This window comes from Zosterops lateralis (assembly GCF_965231275.1).
Source record: "Zosterops lateralis genome assembly, chromosome: 5".
NCBI classification, from domain to species: domain Eukaryota; kingdom Metazoa; phylum Chordata; class Aves; order Passeriformes; family Zosteropidae; genus Zosterops; species Zosterops lateralis.
In genome coordinates, this window is record NC_139766.1 from 59,186,853 (window position 1) to 59,211,488 (window position 24,636).

The 24,636-nt window shown below is 36.0% G+C and overlaps 1 protein-coding gene across 3 annotated transcripts in view; it reads left to right on the top strand.

Moving 5' to 3' along the window:
- Window positions 1-24,636, top strand: part of LRBA (LPS responsive beige-like anchor protein) — a gene marked incomplete at its 5' end in the record, with an annotated part of 363,200 nt that overhangs the window by 83,260 nt on the left and 255,304 nt on the right. For 2 of the 3 annotated variants that reach the window (XM_083862452.1, XM_083862454.1), the window contains 4 exons: window positions 4,172-4,305; window positions 12,438-12,516; window positions 12,782-12,915; window positions 15,113-15,174. In XM_083862452.1, coding sequence (XP_083718578.1) covers window positions 4,172-4,305; window positions 12,438-12,516; window positions 12,782-12,915; window positions 15,113-15,174 — 409 coding nt within the window. The remainder of the gene's footprint in view (window positions 1-4,171; window positions 4,306-12,437; window positions 12,517-12,781; window positions 12,916-15,112; window positions 15,175-24,636) is intronic. The other variant, XM_083862453.1, reaches the window with a different exon arrangement.

The following is a 24,636-nucleotide window of genomic DNA, read 5'->3' on the forward strand; positions in this document are numbered from 1 at the left end:
ATTCTTTATGCCAGTTGCATTCATTTTTCTTATATTAGCATTTAAATAATCCTTCAAAAGAAGAACACAAAGGAATATTGGTAGCTAATGGAAAAATATTTCTTTGGGACACATTTGCAATTCCACCTAAATATTCAAAGAAAATACCATTATACTACCCAAGGAAGGAAAAATGTAGGAATTTCAGAATGTAAATAAAGAAACATGACCTATGTTTATGCTTCAAAAATCTTAGTTTGCTTTTCCAGTATGTGGTAAATATGAAAATTTGTATGTGATTGCTGAGCTGCACTTTCATACCTTTGAAGAAGGTCTGGACATGGAAACTCCTAAAACAAATCCTGCAGCTGTAACATTGGTTGGTTGCCCTGTTGAAAGGGAAGACATCCATGGCAATTAATGTGATATTACCAATACTGCAGCAGTGCAGAGCTAGGAAGTCAGTGTGTCAAGATACTTGGGTGTTTTGATTTGTGGTTCTTGAACTAGTTTAAGAATTTTTTGCATCAAGAGGCTGTAGCAACTGACCAGAAGACAAGGAGCATTCACAATTTGGGGGTTTCTTGCATCATGCTTTTAAACAATATCTACATTTTTTTTTTTTGGCTGTGTGCATCAGACTGACACAGCTCTTGGAAGGGACCTCCTTTCCTCACCAGAAATACTTTTTATTTTATTTTGGCTCAAAAATAGCAATAATTTCAATTGACTGTTCCAGATTACTATCTAAAATAAATTCTGTTCAGAAGCAGTCTGAGCTCTACAGTGAGATGATCAAAACCTCTCTTTTCTTTCAAGAGTCCAGTGTCCAACAGGACTTTTTTGTTGTTTAATTTATGAAGTAGATTTGTTGAAGTCTTACTCTTTAGCTAAAGGCTAGAGCTTCTGTTTCAGTGGGATGCAGTAAAAAATGTGTATCTCTCGGAAGAGTTTGTGAGAGTCCATGTCTCTTGTTTGAAGCCTGCGGTGACTGAAATACTCAGGCGCTTTCCTGTGTCCTGTTTATAAGGTAGCACGTTCTCTTGTATTTCAAAGTCTGAAAGTTGTAGTTATTCATTCTTTATTCCTTGAATCAAAGCCAAAGGAATGATGATGGGTAGTTAAAAAAATAAATAGAAACAGTAGTTCTGCTTTGCAGCTGTGAATAGAATAAGTGGCAAATTTCTGGTGCTGGTAATCTGAGTATTTTCCTTGTAGTGAATGGCATTGCTAGATGCTGAAAATTATACTGGAAGTGAGTGTTAGAATATAGTTCCTTTTTTACATACTTCATGGAAAGTAAGTTAATGAAGGTTAGGTTAGCAGCTATATTTGTATTTCCAAACCTGTACACATTTGAAGGTGAGGAGGTAGACAAAAGATCTGAAAAGGCAGAAAGGACTGTTCTGGTCATTTACTGCTGTCTGTTGCTGCCCAGGGGGAAAAACCCAAAAAGGTCTTAATTCCTTTGCTTGAATGCACCTCTCCTTGGGTAGCTGGAGAGTCTGACAACTTGCTGAAACTACTCCCTCGGTGCAGCTCCACTTAAGCACACCGAAGGTCAGTAGGAGTTTACAGGAAGGAATGATAATCTACAGTGTTGTGCCAGAAGGCTGTTGGAGCTGGGATTTCTTTTGCCTGCCCTCGTTGCTGGCTGCAGATGAGCACTGTTAAGGTAACAGCTCTGTCTGCACATGGCCATCCTCGCTCCAGGCCAGGCATCCTTGCTCCTGTGCAGTTCCAGAGCTGTCACTTGCCCTGTGGGGAACTACTTTTAGTAGTGCTAGAGCTTACTCCTCTTCTAAAACTCCTTCTCAATCCTCCCAGCATGTTAATTTCTTGATTTTCATCGGTATTTTCTAATATTAAGTTTGGTCAAAATTCTGCCATGTATATGTTTTATTTTTTAAGAGGTGGTTCTGGTGTGTTCTTTATGCCTTAAATACCAGCTGTTTTGTAGTTCCTGGGGCTCTCAGTAGAGTCAGACAGTAAAACCAGAACATTGATAGGCATTCAGAAGACACACCCATTCTGATTTGCTGTTTTGAGAGAATTCTGATTGACTATTAGCCCTGGAAACAGAAAGCTTCTCTAAAGGACTTGTTTTCACCCTCAAAGTACTTTAAAATTATTTACATGAATTTTATGTTTTTGAACAGACACAACCTGTGTGTGCACAACTTGTATCTATATGTGCACTGAAATTTGTCACTAAAGATTCTCCCAAATCCCATCTATTATATTCAATATAATTGTGTCTGTATTAGTTAGCAGCAAATGGATGATTATTTCTGTAACTTAGTGGGTGTGCAAAGAAATTTCTGCAGTTCACACATCAAAGTCTTATGGAGTCCACCTGAATAGACAAATATTTATAATGAGAAGTTATACATTTTTGGGTTTAATATTATTGATTAGTATTTCTTGAGTTGCTTATCTATACAATAAAAGGACTTAAAATCTCTAAAGGAATACACTTGGGCTTCAGTGCTGAATTGTGAAGGTTGCAGAAATATCTCAAAATTTAATGTATGTGGATGCATTTGTACTCTGTCAACATGTATTCATTTCCTAACCCCTTCCAGGTGTTTGAATGTCTGTTGTAGAATAGTAGGAACAATTTCCAGGCAGTGAATGTCACAGAATCTTGATTGAGACATCCCCTTCTTATACCTGGGTGATGCAAAATTAATTGGTAATGTGACAATAATTTAAAAAATGCTCTAAATATATGACTTATTTCTTAGCCCATTGTTCATGTTTCAAGGAAACAGACACGCACATATGAGCAAAATTCATGGTTTAGGCACAATATCTTGACTTGGGGCTCAGGTGTTGTTGCTTCTATTTTTTTAGTGGGTAGTTAACATTAGCAGTCACCCTTATAATGATATGACATGTACTGCCTCCAAGTGTGGTGCCTTCCTACTCTGGCCACTGAGGAGGGCTGATTTAATCAGTAACGTGGTCTAGCTCCTGTGACATCCTTTGACATCCTGTGACTGAAGAAGGGAGTCAAATACAGTCCTCCTTTCCCCATTCCAGCAAGAACTGTTTAAGAATATTTGAAAGAACTTCTTTGGTTGTTCTCACACCTGAATTTAGGTCAAGTTTCTGAGTTACTTTATTTAGAAAATGAATATTTTAAAGCTATTAAGGGAATACTTTCAGTGTGTAGTTGTATTACTGTCAACAAAAGATGTGATTAAATAAATTGAATGTTGAAGATTTTCGGCTTATGGTTAACACCAGGTAATTAAAAGTAAGCGCTGCAGTGGGAGTACATTATATATCAGCCGTACTCTTTACCTCATTAGCTGGGGTTTTGCATGTTTATGGAGCTAACTTGCAATTAAAAATGCCTTTAACGTATGCTTAACAAGGCCTTTTAGGTGTTTGGAATGAAGTACTACAATTTAATTGAAATTGGTATAGCATAAATACATGTCTTTGTAACATGTCAGATAAATTTCCATGCCTAACTTGTCACTTTGCATCTTTTCCTCTGATGTAGTCTTTAATGCTGACTATAAGGCCTGACATTTAGCTTGTATAAAAGATGGAGGTTCTCTCTTAACTCCAAAGAATGTCTTGATTTGTTATATAAATAAAATTTGATTGGCAAGATATACTTAAATTCATGCCTTAGCCATATTTTTAAGATGTGTGAACATTTGTATGTGCGTGCAGATGTGTTAGGATGCTTTTAGCTATGGTAAATCCTTCTTCCATCAGTCTTCTGTTCTGCATTAGAATACCTGGAGTAAAAGACTGTCAGTGCATCCTTCAGCACTGATAATTCACCTTGAAGTTGCATACTGCAACATCTTTTGTAAATAGCTGCCTGAAGTTTAAAAGCATATCTTGGGGAAACCTGAGATGCAAAGATAAGCTTAGTTGTGGAACCCTTTTCCTGGTGACCACCTAACTTTGTGCTTTTAGTCAGGGGTTCTGTAGAAGTGGATGAGATATTAAAGTGTAGCACAAAAAAGTCTACCATCAACAAGTGAAGTGTCCTTAGGTTAAGGTGGCCTACAAAAGATGATGGAAAAAGAAAGTAGGGAATCAAAGGAACTTCGGCAGGATGTGGAAGTGTTAGGTACTAGATGTATATAAAAAAGCATCACAGTAGTGTGAGCCTTCACATACAGTATGATGTACTAACTTTTATTAACTTTTTGTCTTCACCTAGGAGTGTTGTTGTACCAACAAAGAAATCAAGCATTTCCTCTTCTGCAGCTCCTATTGGTGCTCCTACAAATGCTGTCAGTGTGGTTTCTTCTTTAGATTCAGCCCAGGCCACAGATTTGTCGGGAGACTCTCCTGGTAAGTAAGGGTTAAATTAAACAACCTAAATACCACCACTTCTTCTGTTGCTTCTATTTACATCACCATTCACTCTGAATACTTATAAAATAAAGAAAAAATTACAAAAGTAGTATTGTATTAGAAAAAAACCCCAATTTTGTATCAAATGCAAATGTCTGAACAATATTTATCTTAATTTCAAGATTTCTTGCTGTTTTGATAGAACAATCGTGCTGTATTAACTTGTATTTAGTGTAAATGTGGTGTATTCTAAAGACTACTTTTTATTACAGGTTAATAATGTAAAGTGTAAGCTTATTTATAAATTCTGGGGTGTTTGACCAAGGGTATATTTGTAAGTGCTAAGTAGAACTGGAAATTATATCCAAGTGTTTCCAATAGCTTTAGCCTGAGGTCAAATTCAGTGTTGATGCTAAACTAATTGCTTTGGACAGTTTTTTCAGTGGGGACAAAATTGAGTAGATTGTTTATAAGCAAGTGTTCCTTTGAACCCTCAGTCTCTCCGGTTGTTCTGTGTGAGATAAATGATGTTTAACCTTAAATGCTGTGTCAAAGGCATGCTTTTCTACTTAGCCATGTCTGAATCACAAGGCTGTGTAGGATCTTTGTGCCCATGAAGTTTGACTTCAAGACTTAGAAGTGATTCGGATCTTAATCAAGGCAATCTCAAACTACGTCTGATTATTGGTGGGTTTTTTTTCAATGTTTGAGTTTCTTACTTCCTGGTTTTATGAACTTACATCCAAACTGCAAAGATGGGGAAGAAAATGTGGTCTGTTAGCCTGTCCTCTCATACTCCTGTGTCTGGAAGGTATTTGTTCCCATCTTCAACTACCCATTCCTTTTCTGGGGGAAAATTACAAAGATTTTACTCCAGTCATTCCAAAGGAAAAGAAGAGCTATTGAAATACAGTGTGGCCTTACTCTTTGTGAAAGGGAGAACCCATTTTGCCACCCTAAGTGCAGGAGGTAGTGTTATGTTAGTGTAGGAGTAATATTTGAAGTAGGGGAACTAGCTGTATTTTGAAATGTCACAATACTTTGGGGGAGGATTGGCTCTGAGCAGCTAATCTGTTTTAAAAATAGTGAAACCTCACTTACATTGAAATTGTTTGAAATAATTGCTAATTTGTTAACTTCTGACTGATTTACCTGGCTTAGTTGTGGGCTTAATTATTACAATTTCTGAAGTAGGTATACACTTGTTTTTAATAAAAAAAACCCCAGATGAACATTGATTTTCAGATTTAGTCAATCTTTTAGGAATGTAAAGGAGAAAAAAAAAGTGCTCCTGTGCCTGTAGAATGTATAAGAAATCCAGACAATAAACAATACTAATGTAGTTTGTAACTGTGTGACTTCCATCATGTCTGGAAGTTTTGGCAAAAATTGGACATGTAATCTGAACTGATATGCATAAAAAGAAACTAATCAGGATTAAAAATAGACATGTTTAGACTGGCAATATAATTAATTAAAAGAAAAAGTAAAGGGATAAATGAAATCATGCCTTAAACAGATTAAAACATGAGACTGTTCCTTTTTGCCCCTGTAAAATAATGGCATGGAAACAAAAATCTTGCAGAATTGGAGTGGTTTGCATCCAGTGTTGCTCATGTAAATTGCACACATTTAAGTTTGAAATAAAATTCTTTATAAAGTCTTAATTTGTTTTTTATTAGAGGATGGAAGTAGTAATAACCAGCCTTCCTATAAAACAAAAATATAATTAATATAATTTTCCTCTGAGATCAACTCACATATTCTTTCACTAGTTCTTATTTTCATGCAGCAGAGAATCAATACATTTTTCTCATTTTTCCAGCTAATGCTCATTGTAAATCTCTTAACTTTTGTGATTAAGAAATAAATTAAACCTTTTAAAAAAAGGTGCTGAGATTAGGGGCTTTTTTAGTGAATATAAATTTAGGGCTATTTCATGTTTGATATGAAGGCTGTTAAGCATTATTTCTACATTAAAAAACACATCTCATCTGGGTTTTTTTTAGAGTGAATTTTATATACATTTGTTTGATACATTTAAAAATTGATAACGTATTGAATATAATTATATATAGAGAAAATTAATTTATTTTAGTATATATAATATATTACATGTAAAATATATGAATTATACATAATGTTTTATGATGAAGACTTGAGCAGATTTAGTCCAAAACAGGGGAGAAAGTGGTATGCAGACATTGAAATAGGATTAAATAGCAGGTAATAGTGTTCTAATACTAATGTGTACAAAGACTCAGTTTGGGAATAAGTGCTACATAGTATGTGGTCATTCTCCATCTGTACATGTGATGTCAGAATTGCTTGGTCAAGGTAGGATTTGTGTTGAAATATCACCGTGTGGTTCCAGATGCCTCCATTGCCATTTGTGTGTAATCAGAATTCATCAGGCTCCTTCCCAATAATTTTTCCTGAAGTTTGCATCTTGCCTGTAGCTAGAGGGTGGTGAGCATCTCAGATATTTGATGGTTAAGGTGCTCCCATATCATATGGATTGTGACTTATCCTGGCCTGCCAAATACAGACAGGTTGGAAGGAACATCCAAGCTCACTCTGTTCCTCTGATATTTTAAAAGACAATGAAAACATGTTTTGGCCTCAGACACTCTGGCCTTTTTGCAGAAGTTTCTCCACCTTTACTCACTCAAGCTTTTCCAGAGCACAAATGTGCCTCTTGTAGTCTGAACTTTCCCATCTGTCTGTTGCCGCTGGCTGGTGTTTGGGTTGTTGGTTTGCTGGAATCTTGGAAATGAAGGGAGAAGATAAACCTGGTGGCCCACCTTGAACTAGTCATTCCATGCCTACTCCTTAGAGTGGTACTGAACAAAAGAGCATCTTGGCTAGTAGTAATGTAGGGAGGGTGAATTCGCTGGAGTTGTTTTATTCTTGGGTTGTCTCACAGGCTGAATATGTGATGTGATGCAGAGGTTTTACACATGCTGTGTTCAGGAAGGGCTACTGCTAAGACAAGACTAATATTTGGACAGGCAGGACTTGGCAGAGCTGCCTGAGCTATAGTGAACATGCCAGTGGGGCGCCTGTATTTTTGTTTGTCAGTCAGTTTTCCTTTGAAATGTTTCCATTACAGTCACAATGCCTGAAGTGGTGAGAATATTTTAAAATGTTTTACAGTTTGCACTCCCACTGTTTTCTCTGATGCTCTGAGTTTCTCTGTTTATGTACTCGAAGGATTTCACATGTGTTTTATTAGTGCTTCCCTCCAAAGAACGCAGTCTTGAGGCTTTCACTATTCACTTTTCAAATGGTTGTTCAAATACAATTTTTATTAAGGGGGAGATATGAAAAGTCCGAGGGAAGCAGGAGTGAATTGTCTCTTGTCCTTTCTGGCATTCTGAATGTAGAAAAACAGAGAGGTTCCACTCAGTTTCTGTTGCCTGCCTCCTCCCCTTTCTATTTGAAGTTGAATTTCACTTGTTTTGCCTCTGAGACACAGAGTTAGTTACAGTATTTCTCCTTCTGTGGACGAGCTGTTCCTCAAATTGTGAAGTTGTAAACAAGGCCATGTCAAAGGGTGAGATGAAAAAGAAGTGAATGCTTGGAAGAAGCATGAGGATAAGCAGTAACAGTGGATAAAAATGGAGTTGGGACTCCTGAATTCTAGGCCAATCCATACGAAAATGTAAGTTTTCTGCGACAGTTGGCTTGTTTTGCAAAGATGAATGGTATTCATTGATTTTTATACACAGGTGAAAATGAACTTGAAGTCATGCAATAAAATAAATTAGCAGGAGACAAGCTAAAGTAAGAAAAATGATCCTGAAGTGAGTTGCCATCAGTGCAGAGGTTGTTCAAGCAATTCACTGGATTATAGTAATTATTTCAAAGAGAATTCCAACTTAACGGTGACAGAAGTTGAAGGCTGGTTACCAAAGCACCATGACACTTAAAATACCCCTCAGATTCTGATGATAAGCAATGGAAATGGCTTGATACTGTGTCAGTATAAAAACTGTTTTAAAGCTGCTTCTCAAAAGTAGTTTTCACCATTGTTTCATGAAATCTGTTTTGGTTTAGCCCACAGATGTGTTTATGTAACAGTTCCCTTATATTAGCTTGTAAAACCTTTCATTGTAGTCTTGCATTGTGCACTTCCAGCCCGGGAAGTGTATATTTGAATGAGCTCATTATTTTACTGGGTACCTCTTCCACCAAGGGCACTGGTGCATTTATGCAGGGTAGGTCTGTTGTACAAAATTAAGAGATATGGTTATTTAATTCAACCCTGTTCTTTTTTTTTTTTATACCTCATCTCCAGCGCCTCACAAAATAAATTATCATGTACTGCTTGTGCCAAGTGCACTTTGTAAGTGTACATGCAAAAGCATGAGGATCTTGCACAAGGACTTTTTTAACAATATTTTATTGCTTGAGACACTATTTGTTTAGACCCTTGGGGACCTTGAATAAACAATAAGGTTTCACTGTAAGGGTGCTAGACAGATGATCTATTTGCATTTTCTTTTATGTTCTTGCAAATGTCTGTAAAACTGTCAGTTTGAAGGAGCCAGTTTATCAGTGAAAGGATAAGGAAGAGATAAGTCAGTTTAGTTCCACATGTTTGAAGTAGCTACTGCACTTACCCACATGTGTGTTGTGGATGAAAATATGCTACTGAAGTATTTTCATCTTTTTCACTAAAAGCAAGAAAAAAGTGTAATATAAAGCTACCTCTGAATTAAATAATGTAAAAAATGTACTTTCACTGTACAGAATCTGCATGCAAAATCTCTATGCCTAATCCCATTGAAAGAACCCTGAAAATCTCAGCTGGGATAAATCTGAGATTCACCCCTTTTTGTGAAATATATGTGAGCTTGGAATCTGGTTTTAGGTGTTGATGAGCATGAAGAAATTCAGACCATAAATATCCATATGTAATCTTCAAAAAGGAAATCAGTTTATATAGATGCCTGCCTTATGCTTTGTTAAATTCAAATTATCAGTGCTTTTTCTGTTATGTCTATTTTTAAAAGTTGATATTTACTTAAAATTTCATAGTTTTACATTTATACCTAATCTGTTTTGTGCAGGTTTTTTTTATTTCTAGAAGAAAAAATAATCATACCTGTGTTGTCAGTGATTTCCTTTGCCTCCCCCTCAAAATATTTCTGCCAGTTTTGTTGAAAAAATGGAAAACCAAGAAAGTCCCAACCCATCCCAACAAAATAAAACAAACAACCAAAAAGCCAAGTTACCCTAGACTGAGAATGTTTCTTTATTAGCGTCTTGATGACTATTATGCTCTCTCATTGTCCTTGCAGATGTTTCCCTTAATTTTATTTTTTCCTTAATTTTACCTTCAGTTATTTTGCTGATGGTCTAAACACTGCACAGAATCATTTTAGTCTCATTTAATTTAAAAACTCATGCTGCTATGCTTCACTGTTAAGTCTTATTTTATCCTGGTGTTTGCTTTGATAGGGTAGGATTTTAGTTGTATATACTATTGACTATATAACCATACCCAGTGAGTAATGGATTGCTGGTGACAGATTTTAGATATGGTAAAAAGCATGTGAGCAATTCTGTGTCAAGGCATGCTGCTTCCACAACCTGTGTGTTGAGAGGATTTTGTTATTTTGAAGGCTTTGTGTGCCATTTCAGTTTGGCACTGCATCGGACTACCCAGATCAGTGTGCTGATTTCCCTTTATGGGCAGTGTGTGCCTGTAAATCCACTTCTGGACACGTGGATTTCAGAGTATTTTTGAGTTAGAGGGACTTGTTAAGTGAGAATAGGGATGTTGGGCTTTAGGAAGAAAGCTAGGTATTCTAGTCAAATTACTTAAATACGAAGTTTCTCAAATGACTGTAGTTTTAAAGTCTTAATTTGAAAAAAAAAAAAGAAAATATTGCAGCTGTTAAGTATCTGACAAACCACTGATTCATGTGGCTTTGTTGCCTTATGTGGGCTTTGTTTTTCTGTGCAGGAGGCTGTGTTGTAATTTTCGGCACATCATTTGACAGCTTTTCTGTTGGGAATACTCAAAATACTTTTTGATGGTCTGACCATAGAAAACTAGCTGTTTAAAAAAATGGAATTATACCCATGAAAATATGGAGAACATTTACAAAATCTTGCCATCACCATTGAAACTTTCAGAAATACATATTTGACTAGTCTTAATTAGATAAATTATTTAGGATACAGTGCCCAGAAGGTTCACATTTCCCTTTGCTTTCAGCTAACATTTTTTTCACCACTTTCTTATCCTTCGTTCGGTATGGTCCGCTCACTTCCCTTCTGATTCTATCATACCCATAGAGCAGTTAGCATAAGAGCTTCAGGTTGAATTTATGAAAAGCACAAATGAATCGCATTCACAAAGATATCTCCTATCTCTGGAGAAGGAAAAAGAGATGGGAGCAAAATGTTTCATAGTTATGATATCCTAGTTTATTTTATTTGTTTCTCTGCTGCCTTTGAAACTAGATTAGAAAAAACCACCCTGCTTGGATAGAAAAACAAAAAACCCCTCACCCAGCAGAAACCCTTGATATTCCTTGGAGGAAGCTCTGTGTGCCCGAGTTTTGGAGCAGAAGTTTAAAATTTGACAGGAGAAGTAAATTCACTATCTCAGGGATCTATCTTTGCCGTCTCTTTCCAAATCTATTTCACTTCTGTCAAGTTGAAAATCTTTGAAAAGTTGCAGTTGACACATTTTGGTGGATAGATTCAAGATCTCAGCAGCTGATTTCCAGACAGGTTGCATTTAACTGAATTAACAAACTCCATTGTGGGTGGGACCATCAGGGATTTTTCTACAGTCACAGTTCTAAGAAGGGTCATGTCTTTGCTAAGATAGATGTGAGAACTAAAATGATTAAACTCTCTTATTTCAGGCTTTTTTCCTCTTTTTTTTCCCCTCCCCTCCTTTCCAGCAGCATAAAAATCTGAAACTAGCAAGGTGAGAGAAAAGAGAATAGGACAGGGTCTCAGGGTGGAAAGAGATAGGATTGCAGATGGACTAGGAGCAGTCATGCTCCTGGGAAATGCACAGAAACCTGTCTGCTAAGATTCATTCCTCTCTATAGCTTGGAATGCAGTGTAAGATTTGTGAGTCACCATTCCTATCCTGGCAGAAAATATCTGTGAAGTCTCTGGCTGTCTTGCTCGCCCCCTGTTCATCATTGCTAATACCAATCCATACTGCACTATGGAGGTTGTATTTCTCTTTATATACTGAACAGCAGAATTTAATATTTACAGATTCCTCCTGTGCTGATGAGAGCCATGTAGTGTCAATTTGACATAACACAACTGCTTTTTTTTTCTTTAAGTGTAGGATACATAAATGACCCAGTCTTCCCTATCAACCTTTGAATAATTGATGTGGCAAAGTTAATAACTCATAAATGAGGTTATACCACTGCCATCATGCTAATGACACCAGCAGTGCAATGGAAAATTTTATCATAGCTGCCTCTGTCAGAGTCTCAGTTTTGCAAAAATTTAAGCCTGGCTCTTGAAAATACCCACTCATTGTTTTCTGTGTGATTTTGACTCAAATATGTATTTTAATTTTAGGCAAAAATATTAAGGGTTTTCTGTACAAGTTACTTGAAATTAGGTGAACACTTCCACTAACCAAAAGAGATGGCTTTAAAACATTACCATTTGGCTGTATATTATTATAAATTAGTATTATTATATATATTAGCATACTATACGAGTATTAAAGGTGTAATACATTGTTTGTATTCACTCCTAGGGTTGTAAGTGTTACTAAATTTTTTCAGAGAGGATCCTGGCTTATAAGACCAGAAAGAATCACTGCAGCCTAGCCTGACTTCCTTCACAAAACAAACTACAATTCTTCCTTGAATTACGTTTTGTCCATGCTAAAGGAACATTTAAAAAATTGCCATGGCATACCTGGTGAATAAGAATGCAAGTAAATAGGACTCCTATTAAAAAAAATAATTGAGGCATTAAGAGGTGAAAGGGTTTCACCTAGTCCTCACACAATACTTGAAAACCATGGTTTCTCAGAGCTCAAACTTAAGGCTTTAGTTTCTGGTCTGCTTTTCTAATCCCTGGAATGTTTTCTTATATAATTTGTTTATTATTTCTTTCTCTTATAGGAAGGGGATCATCTAATTCAAAATTGCCATCTGTTCCTGCAGTTTCTTCAGTGCCTGAGGATTCTGCCTCTAATATGAGGTAACTTTTCCAATTGATCTCAACATCTCTGCTGTGACTTATGTTATTGATATTACAATTGATATTCTCATACCACATAATTTAAGAACATCCTTTTGCTGATTTTCAATAACTAATGAAGGTTTGGGAAATTATTGAGTGTTGGATAATTAATTCCTTATTATACATGTATATCACTTAAACATTGCCAAAAATCTGTATTCCTTTTTATAAAATTTCAGTGACTTCCTTCTTTCATTTCTAATCACATGTATCTCTCTACTAGTATTACAGATAGGCTTGAGCATGCTTTGGAAAAAGCTGCCCCACTTCTGAGAGAGATTTTTGTGGATTTTGCTCCCTTTCTTTCTCGGACTCTTTTGGGCAGCCATGGGCAGGAGTTGCTGATAGAAGGTACAAGTAAGTTTCCTTTTAAAAAAGGCGGGGGGTTTGTTTTCTTGTTTTACCTTGGAGACTGAAAATTTCTTTATTTAGAAACTTTCTTCTTGCCTTCCCAAACAGTGCTGTCCACTGGATTTCACTGCCTCCTGTTCCTTCTGTCTTCATCCCTCTGAGGTCATTGCCTCCTCATCTTTGCCATCTCTGCTACCTCTTTGTGTCCATCTTCCTTTGTTTTTCAACTCTGCTGGCCATTTGTCCTATAGAAACTGGTGTATAAAATGTGTTTTGCAGGCTCTAGGAGAAATTTTGGTGTCAGGGTCAACACTTTATGATATATATAGTGTAGAGATTTGGGAAGAAAGACCTGACACTTTTACTGGGATGTTGTAACAGAAGGGTTTCTTGGGAACCATGTCAATGGGGTGTGTTCTGGTCTGTCTCTCACACATGAGTCTGCTTCTGCTTTTTTGGTTTCTAACTGGAAGGGAGTCATACAGGTATGAGAAATATATTGTCAGTGCGGAGGAGAATTCTCTAGCACGTCTGAGAAGATGGGGGTTCCTGTGCACAGCAGAGATCATGGCTTTTCCTGGTGGAAGATTGGCATGAAATGGTCGAAATTGAGATGATGAAGTTTTCTTTCTACTGATGGCTTTATCTCTGCTTAAAAATGAGGCTCACATCAGCAGTGTTCTCAATTCAAAAAATTGTGCATATTAGAAGACTGAATTTAACAGTGAAGCACCAGCTTTTCAATTTTCTCAAAATTTGGCTGTATCATATAAGTTGCTTTGTCCACTGATTTTTAAAGTGAATTTTTTAGGTTTTGTACTGTTTAAGAAGTGGCAAGAAGAGCTTGTTTCAGCTTCCAGTGATAATTGCACTCACGATAGAATCCCCTGGTTGCTTTACTTGAGCAGGTCACTCATACATGGGCTGTGTTTGCACTAACAGATCTAGTTTCTTCCTAGGGAATTAAAGTTCTTTTAAAAACATTTTCGAAACTACTGGTTTCTTGGATTAGGAGAGTCATCCTGTTTGTAGTGCTGAATGAGCATTTTCACGATTTCACGATTTTCACTGCTGACTGTTTCACTGAAGACTACTGATATCAAAATTAAGACTTTATTAAACTTCACAAATTAAAGTTATTTAGTTTAGGAGTTTAGCTTACCATTTGAGGTAAGAAGAAATGGAAAGAAGAAGTGTATGAATTGCCTTCTGTAAGACTCAAAAAAAATGAGATTCTACTTTTGTTTATGCATGTGGGCATCATTTTAGCTGATAAACATTTTAAAGGAAGCTGCCTTGTGAACAAATTTATTTCATTCATTTAATAAGAAAAAATAGAAGAGCACATTTTCTCAAAGCTTTGTTTTTTAAGGAACCAAAGATCCTATTTTAGTTACATTTTTTTTCTCTGAAGATATAAGAAAATCTGGTTTCAAAGTATTTTGACTGTAGTATTGTTATATGCATGAATAGATGAGTATTTCATAAATTGGATGAGCAAAAAAAAAAGCTGGATAATCACTGGGAGTGTATAAGCTGTGTAGACAAAAATAAACACATGAAACTGATTTTTGGTTCTAAACTGCAGTTATAGACCAACCCCAAACAAAATGCTGGTACAAAAAATAATACTCAAATTAGTTTGTAAACAACTGAAAATATATAATAGGTTAGTGCTTGCACTTCTGCTTAGGTTTAGTGTGGGGTTAAGGGTCAAAGTACTAATAAGAGTGTTTGGGATGTCTGCTGCCATGAAACAAAATGGAAACTTGATTGATAGCTGGGGGCTGAAAGGAGAAGGCGCAATGGAGAAAGCAGAGGTCATAAAGCCATTTCCCTCTCTGCATATATAATGACCCAATCCTTCGAGAAATAGCAAAATGTAGATACAGTGGATTAATATAACATATGTTAACCACACTTCTGATCATTTTGACATACAAATGTTTATGAAACTGAGTAATGGGGGTAGGAATTACTATTAGCTGCTTCTTTTAGGTGGAAGGCATGGAATTTATGATTTCCCTCTCACATATGTACTTTTATTTTGTGCTGAAAAAGTACGAAATTGAACTGGAAGTGGCATGAAAATTTCGGTTTTTTGTTTGTCAAAATGCTTCTAATCTATTGCACTTCAAAATAGCTTGTGTTCATAGTGCCATATAAGCATGCATTTATGTATTTTTTTTTTTTCTTTTTGTAGGTCTTGTGTGCATGAAATCTAGCAGTTCAGTTGTGGAGCTGGTGATGCTCCTTTGCTCTCAGGTGAGGTTTAAGTAACAATGTCTGAAATTGATCTGTTTGAGCACAGTGGAAATTACAGATAAAATTTTACTTTAAATATGAGTTCATGTGTAATAGGCAAAAAGATAATGTACAAGGCCTTTTGATTAAAAAAACTCCATAGTAAATATGTCTATTCAAGTGGGCTTTTTGTTACCTTGCTATTGAGCATTTACATAACCTTGAAGATAGTGTACCTACCACCAGTAATTCTATGCTGTCATTTTTGTAAGATGAGATAGGATCAATAAATATTGAAGTTAAAGAAACAGATTGATTCCTGAATCTTGACATGCTGAATCCTCTGGGATAAATAGAATTTTTCCTTTTGTGTAGAGGTTATGAAATGAGTGATAAATACTTTTGAAACCCTGTCATTCCTAATTGATTTGACAAGTACTAAGGATTGGAGAAAAATTTAAGAAAGCAACCCTGGTTGTCATCAGTTTGGGACATTCTACATTCCTAAAGGCAAAGTGATTTTAGACGTGGAAGGACTTGAGAACTGCCTGTTCCTGTGGTTGGAAAAGCGACCAAGCCTAAGGAACTTCCTTAAAATTATGTATGCTGTATTTGCTATATTAATTGGATTTTTTTCAGGGTTTCTTGCCTTTTTTTTTTTTTTCCTTTTCTTTTTTTTTTTTTGCAATTAAATGGAAGACTGTTTTTATTGAGCCCTTCCTTTGGTGCCTTAAAATTATACCTTTCTGGTAGTAAATTCCCCTACTTAAAACTTTAAAATAGCCTTTTTTAATGGGAATGGTATTGGTCTAGAGGTCAAGGGTTCTGACCCATTTCAAAACCTTTGACCTTCATTTACAACCCCTCTGGTTTGCTTGCCTGACGAATAAGGATAATGCAAAATTAATGTTTCTTCACATCGATTTATTCGTTTTAGTGCCTATATTGCCAAATTTATTTAGAGTGTGCTGATAGACATTTCATGAATACAAATGAAAGAATCATAGAAGGTGTGAAAAATCGATAGTCTACATTGTCAATAAAGTGCAATAAGAACAATTACTTCTGGAGATTACACCTAATAGATTTTACAATGAACTAGTGAAGAGTAGTTATGTTTTCCAGTGTGGTTATTATTAATGAATGTAACCAGAACTTTGCTCATCTAGTTTTCCATCTTCCTCAGGAAATACAGTATCATTTTACCCTGAAAGGAATTTAATATTCCTTATGGAACTCTTGGAATTTAGAGATTGTTATTTTACATGTGGCAATACTGGAAGTGAACGTTGTTCACAACTTCTAGAATATGAACTTGCAGCTGATTTAAATTAGAAAAGAATCTTTGCTACTGAGAAATCCATATAACAAATTTTACTGTTCATTCAGGAATGTGTTAAAGTAAAAACTAATCCAAGTATTAAATATGTCTGACAACTTGGCATTACCATTTAGAAAAATTAGTTTTGGTATCCATGCTTCTTGTATCAATAATTAGTGCTTAACCTTTCCATTTTTTGGGGGGTAAGGTAATCTAATCTTTCTTAAAATCATGTTGTGCTCTGTACTGTACGTCACTTGTTTGGTTTTGGGAAGCGGAAAGGATAAGGAATAAATGACGTGCTCTAATGCATCTATTTGTCATATGTGTCACAATGCCACTTAATGCTAATCTAATCAAATTGAAGCTACGCTGATTGCTTAGCAGTGCAAGTTGCACAGGCTGAGGTGGTTCTTTGTGGAGTAGCAGAAATAAACCAATAAAGTCACAAAGACCTCAAAGTCTTTTTAAAGTTACATAGCAGCTGTAATTTTTGGCAGAATATGAAAAATGATGTGAGAAATGAATCTAAAATTAGCTCCAGATGTATACAGATTGTTCTGGGGTGATAATTACATTTTTCACTTTGAATTTTCCTAATTCAAAGAGGTCAGCATGGCAATCACAGAAGTGATTTATTTTGTTAAGAAGTGAACTGTCTTTTGCTACATGAAAGCTTGAGAGATATGAAATTGAATTTCAAGCCGACATTTTACAGATACTGGGAGGAGATGGGGTTGAGCTTGATTGATTTTTTTCTTTTTTTTTCCTTCTTTTTATTTTCTTTTTTTTCCCCCTGCAAGATAGGGTGGGAAATGAAGTGATATCCTTTTGCTAAAATTTTAATTAATTTTTAAGAGGAGATGGAGAGGATGCAGTGCCAAAGATCAAAAGATCAGGTCAAAAAACAGTTTTTAATCACATAAATAATGTGGCATAGTTATGAAGTAAGTATCTGCAAATTTGATTTAAAACTTCACAAATTTGTCAGCCATCATTCTATGAAATTGAAAGATGGCTCTGATTAATCTTTGGTGGTTTTTGTGATAACCTCTTCTCAAAATTCATTTTAAACATTGTAGGTATGATGTAAGTACTTGGATTGTTTTTCCGAAGCGCCTGACATTTTTCTGATGTTTATTTAGATGTGTGGCTGAATTATATTTTTCTTTCTCAGAAGTGGAAAACGAAATAGTATCCTATAATTTTTTCATAAAATAGTGAAAATAAAGCTCTTTGATGGGTGAAGTAATTAAAAAAAAAATTCAAGGGGTACAATGCTCTGAAACTATTTGTGACACCTGGTTAATTTCTTTTCTCGTTTAAAATTCATATATTTAGGCATATGGAGAAAAACCCTTATTTAATGTTTTTGTGTTTGCATGTTGATATATTGCTTTCTGTTTAACACAAGGTGAAAAGAGAAACAGGTGGTTTGAGGCACAGACAAAAGGCTTTTTCTAAGACAAAAACAGTTGTGTTTTTTGATAGACACGCTACATTTTGAGACATGTCTATGTGTGTGTACTTACATTTCTATAAATCTATCACAACATAAAGAATCTTTCATTTAATATTACTGCAAAGTGTTCCTGCTTATTTGACATTAATATCATTTTTGAAGGAATCGACGTTGCATTCAAGGCCACTTTATAAAAGCGTTGTGTTGCTCATCCTAATTCAGTCTGACACACATTCCAATAACACTACCTCCCTTCTAGGGTTTAAAACTAAATTTATGGCTGAGCATTGTGAAGTGCATCATTTAAAAATGGTTTCAACCCAAAACATCTAATAAATAAATAATGTGTATGGCTACTCAGTAGCAGACTTTCCAGACTAGAAATCATTCCATCGGATACTCAACAGTCCACTATCGGAGAGGGCTGTCAGATAAATCTTATAGTAGCTGCATTCATGTCCTGTAAATCACATGTTATTGTCTGAGCCTTCTGCCAGGTCATCTATTCTTTTCCCATTTATCAGAAATGCATACAGTACAGTGAACCTGGAAGCACCATCTCGTCTGGCCTGGCATCCTGTTGGGGTAATTAAACCAGCCGAGAGAGAGAAGTTCTCTTTATGTTCTCCCGTCTAAATGAGTGACATCAGGATGTTGGAGGTGCTCACATGCAGTTGTGAGACAAGACTTCTGCAGGGGGATACTGATGTCACCCCTGAAGAAAGCATTTTTGTCTAGAAGGGCTCTCCCTCTTTGCCTAAATCTCAAAGGGACATGGATGAACGGAGTGCATGTCCATAAAGCATAAATGCTACTGTGCTTCCTTTCATTTGTCAGATATTTTCTTGAAATACTTGACTGTGTAGGAAAAACTGTGGTCTCCCCTCCTCTCTTGTGAAGGAATTAAAAATATTTATCTCTTGCTCATGTGCATGAAGCATTTGTCTGATTATTGTAGCTCCAAGGTGAAAAGGTATGAAACAGGTGAGATAGGTTCTGTAATTTTCCTTGATGCCTTTGGATTTACAGAATTTCTGGCACTTGAAAGAGGCTGCTTTCTGTAGTCAGCTGAATCATCAGTGGAGTTCGTGTTAGAGAACTAATTAGGTGACTCTTCTCAGATTCATCTTCTACTTAGGAGCATTTTTCTACTGAATCGAAGTGTTCTAGACTACAAAATAATCTTACACAAGAGATTCAAATGCAGTTCAGCTCTTGGATAATTTTCTAAAGTTGATGGAATGCCACCCAACCTATTTAAAAGGTTACAACTGAAAATTAATGAATGCTGCAGCAATTGTATGACCCCTCCACCACCACTGCCCACTCATGCACCCCATGTGCTTGTTCAAGGTATTCTGATTCTTGGTTCGTCCTTCCTCTATCCAGTGACTCTTCAAAAGGACTAAAGGCACATTCTTGATAGCTGATAGTGTATGTAAAACCAAGACCAATGTTTCAATACATTTAGTTGCTAGATATTTTATCTTCTGGAAATACTAATATGATATATTGCCATATAACTACATAACCATAACTATTAGATGCATACTGGACCTTGATAAAATAGTATGTTCATGGAGAGATGAAAGAGGGAAGCATGAACCCTAATTAATGCTCCAAATATTTTTCATGTGCAGAGATAGCATCTCCTCATATTGCCCAGTGAAATACAATCATGGTTGAACATGTCATGTGCAGCTCTGGCAGTTTTTGGAGGTTTACATGTGTATTTAAATAATACAGCAGAGGCTGATTAGTATGACTAAGACAGAAAAAAACTACACTGTAAAAGTTGGTCTTACTGCCCTTATAGGCAGACTTAGAGGTCTTCAAATTGCTTTCTTTTTTTTTTTTTTTTTCTTGTCTAACTTAGTTGTTGCTGGTTAAGTGGTGAGGTTTTTGCCACAGGTATTTCTTTACCATGATATTTCATATTCTACCAAATCCCTTTGCTGGTGGATTCTGGTGCTCATATAGAAGTCAGTGTGCATCTCTTGCTTGGGCAGCACCTTGGTTGTCTCACCTCTATTACTTTGATAACGAATCTTAATTGAGCAATGCCAACATGCTCTGTGTACCCATACAAACCATATGATTCCATTATTTTCCCTAAGGAAGAGCAACAGGAGTTGGATTTTTTCAGCAGAGTTTTCCACAGCCTCCTTCTTCTTCCACCCCATTGCTTAAGTATTTGTGGAATGGAGTGCGATTTTCAGGCTTTTATGAGTATCCTCTGCTCAGGAAAACAGCTTTGCATCAATGACCCAAGTTCATTATCTCAGGAATGGATTTCTGCAGTGTGTTCTAAAATGTGGCAAGCCTTTGAATGGCTTGGAGATTTTAGTTGATGTAGAAGATGGCAGGTTTTCAGTGTTGGTTGAGAGAACACATTATACTGATGTTCTGAGATCTGCACTGGTTTCTAATTTACTTTTAAGTGCAATTTGATGTGATGGATAACTATAGTGATTGCTATAAAGTTTTAATTGAATTGACTATAGGTTATCTAAAGTCCAATGTCACTGTGATACCATGGCAGCCAAACTCAACAGATTCATCAAAACTCTTTGGCAATATCCTGGTTTAGATATGAAGAGAATAAATGCTATTGGAATACTTTTGATGTGCCCCAAGTATTAGATGATGATATTTTAATCACAATAATGTTCTTCCATCTATTCACTTTGTTATAACAGCTGAAAATAAGCTTAAAAAGAATTTGATAATCCTCTAGATATGTGGTCAAAAATAAATATATGTGTTTTGGCATAAAGGGTAGATTTTGTAGGGATTTTGTAAGCTGTCAGATGATTTTTCTATCAACTGTAATACATGCTCTAATTTCCTTTTAAAAGCCATTTAGAAGATAGTGGGAGTGGAAAGGTTTTCTTTTTATACAGTGTGAACTTCTGCCAATAGGATCTTTGTCTGTATCAAAGATTAATGCAGCTGTATTTGAGTTAAAAAGCTTCAGTGATAGATTACTTTCCTGATAAAATGGTTAGAAACATAACTTTATCAGGCAAATGAAAATGATTTAGATCTTAACACACAAAAATTGAAAAAAGAACTTACCAAAGTCCAAAGAGAAGTTCAGGGGAAGATTTTGCATTAATCGTGCCCAAAGGTGTTTGCTTTATGCCTTATATTGCTAGCTTTCCTTGAAATGTTGTGCCAGAAACTTTATAGTGTATTTTTGTCTCCTTTTTTCAAAATTTGGGGTTTTTTAAAAATTATTTTTATTGCTTGTGCTCTTTTGAAGCATTTGAAGAGTGGAAGAATAGTTGGTGGCCTAGCTTTTTGTAGAGATGAAGGTGGCTGTGGAAGGGAGAATATTCAAGATCATCTTGCTCTTATATGGATTATTTAGGTTCTTAAGCTGCTCAGATCTGTTTCATACCAAGCAGACCCATTAATAAAACAATGTAAATCCTAACATTCGGGATTGCCAAGCATGTTTATTAATTGTTATGCAAGCAGCAGTAGGGATGTTTGTAGTGTAATTTAGTGACAAATATTGCATGGTCCTTGTAACTGGAAAACAAAATCGAAGAGTTCCATCCTAATCTTTTTTAGGATGCTACTGGGTGAAAAGTAATTGGGAAATGTCTGAGCTTCATGTTTAGTGCTACTTCTGATATTGTCAGTGAAAAGATTTTATATTATAAACTGTTTTCTCCTCAGAAGTTCTTTTTTTTCCCTGGAATGTTTGGTTTAATCTACAGTGGTTTAGTTTTGCAGGAAGGGAGACTGTGGTCAGAGCCAGGGAGAGGGAAAAGCAGATCCCACAGTAGCCAAAGGCCATGCTATCAAAGTATTCTCCTGGGGCAGAAGAGATTTAAGTTCAATTAATGTTTCAGGTAACAATTATTATCACCAGGTAAAATAATCTGTCTGAAAAGTTTCAACATTTCCTCACAAAGCAGCTAATAGTCCGGGAGCTTAAGGGCATTCAGCAGTGGTGTAGAAGAGTCCAGTTTTGAAAGAAATTAAGCCCTCTCAATTTGTAAAAGCAACGTTGTGATTCATCTGTTTGTCCTCAATTACCATTTCTTTTTTTTGTTGTGATTTAGGGTTTCTGCATTCTGCTGCATTGCGAGACACTTGACATACACACAGTGAGCTGTTTGGCTAGTGGTCAGTAGGATTAACTTCGGAGAATGTGAATGAAAATCCTGGAAGGTGTGGGTGGGCACTGGCTGTGGAATCTAAGCTCCTTATATGTTGTTCTTTGATGCTTGGATTTTAGCTACTGTCTTGTCAGTAAGTTTCATTCTATTGAAACAGAAAGTTACGTTGCCAAATCTGATCTCTAGAACACCGGGATTCTCCCTTACCACCAGTATATCTGGGGGTTTATACATAGTATAACTTCTTTGCTTCCTGAGTGAGAGTTTTTCTTCCTTCTCTGAAATCTGAGATTTCAGTTTGGGTGCTGAAAATAGCTATTGACAACTTTCATGCTTGGTATTTGTCACTGAGCAGAGTACTTGGAATAATTACAAATGGATTACATGTGCTATGGATATTTTGCTGCTTGCTTCATTGAACTATGTTATACATTTGAAGTGTCTGAAACTGAAGATCAGATTGGTAGATAACTGTCTGAAGTGCAAATCTGATAAGATTGAAATAAATGGAAACAGCTGGGAAAACCTTTCCTTTGAACTGGAGCATGTTGAAATGACATTTAAATTAGCTGCATGTATTTTCTTTTCTTTGACTTAAGCAGTATGCAGATTTTGTCTCTCCAGAACTAGATTATTGTAATATATTCTGTGTGAAACCTCAGGATAATGTAAAACCTGTCTATAGGAACTTCATCCCTGCTCTGATTTCCTGTTTCTTTCTAAATTGTTTGAGTGTTTAATTGCCAGTTGAGTTCCATGGAATTGCTTGGAGACCAACCTAGCATATTTAAGTAGGAGTTTCTTTCAAACTCCTATTCTTAAAATTGCTAAAGTCCACACTTCACTACACTTAAGGTCTGCTTGAAATCTGTCTTTTCTCTTAGGTATAGTTGGTGGCTTCAGGAATATTGTGCTTTTATTATGGCTTATAGATAGGCTGTAAAATGCCTATGTCAGTCACTGGCTAAATTTTAAAAACAATTAAAAAATTGTGTTAGACTCATACAAGAAACAATATGCCATGAAGTGAATGGTTGCATATTCACAATTTGCTTAGTAGTAGAAATCAAAGAAGTTTATAACTTTCCTTTTGCCTTAAGTGTGATAATAGGTTGGAATGTATTGAGAATTAGTTGTCAATACTGCATGAATAATAACTTTTATTCTTGACTTAGTGATGCAATAAGTACTTAGTAGTTCTAGCCTGGCAGGTGGTGGTCTCAGTGGTTCAAATGTGTTTACTTTAGCTTTCCATAATACTTAGTCTAGGAGGATGTTTCAAAGGTTTACTCATTCTCCAGTTTGGAGATGAAATGTATGTGAGATTTTAAGTTGAGCAAAACCAAACAATTTTTTAGTTTGTTACACATCTGCTTTCTAGGAAGGCATTGTGAGCTTTGTGGTTTTGAAGTGTGAAAAAAACTCAAGATGGGTTCTATATATTAGACTAAGAAAGTGTCCAGAGAGGTACAAGTGGATAGGTGTAGTAAAGCTGTGACATTTTGATGTGAAGCATTGTTTCTTGGGACAATCCAGTTGGAGGATTCAACATGTCTTGCAGGCTTTTAGAAGAGACATGGATAAAAGGTAGAGTTACTGACCACAAACCCATTCTTGGAAATAGTTTGCTACACTGGAGTAAAGATACGAGCTTCTTAAGTTGTTCTTAGTAAAACAGAATTCTATGGCAAAAGTGCAGATTTTTCCTTCCTGATTTTCTTTTTTTTTGCAGTACAATCTTTAGTAGTTCTATAGACTTCTCATATATTATAAGCTCATATGAAGACAGATTCTCTTGTGAGTTAAAAATTATTTGCATTTGGTCAGAAATTCAGAACCAAATGATGTTGGTGTGAGTTTAATGGAAAACACCCTGTACAGCTAAAACTATTAGCCCTTAAAGCCCTTAAAGTTGCTGAGAGTATATTTGATTAATATATACGTTTTTATGTCTTTTGGAGGAGAGTGGATTGTCTAATGTGAATGTGAATCTTGGGAGTGGGACAGGGGAACTGGACAGCTTCATTTCTATTAATGTACAGTGCTGCAGATGTTCAAAACTGAGGGAACATAATTTAACTACAGAAGCAAGACTTTCCTAAAGAAAAAAGGCATCCTGTTGCTTCACCAGCACACTAGGACTTAAAAAAACACCACCATTTAAGGTGAGTTTTGTGCAACAAGAGCACACCCTGTGGCTTGGCAGTCTAGTCAGAAGGATGATACCATGCTGACTTTATAACTAGATCTTTGAACAATATTCTCATGGGTGGTAAATGCAAAACAAAGTAATATCAACTGGCACTTAATTCTGTGAGCTCCCTGCTGGTGGGGCTCTGCACTGAAATGGAACTCTTCCTGACAGGAAGTCAGCCGCGAAGTGTGGAGACCTCTGAAAATAAAGTGTGCTTTAATTTGACGCCCTGCTGTTTTACAGCCAGTCTGTTTAATTTGAGACTATGGAAAGAGGGTTAGTGCAGGGGAGGGGTATGAGATTGTGGAAAGTTCAGTGAGCAGCAATACTTGTTGCTGATTTAGTACTAATTACAAATATGGGAACTTCTTTG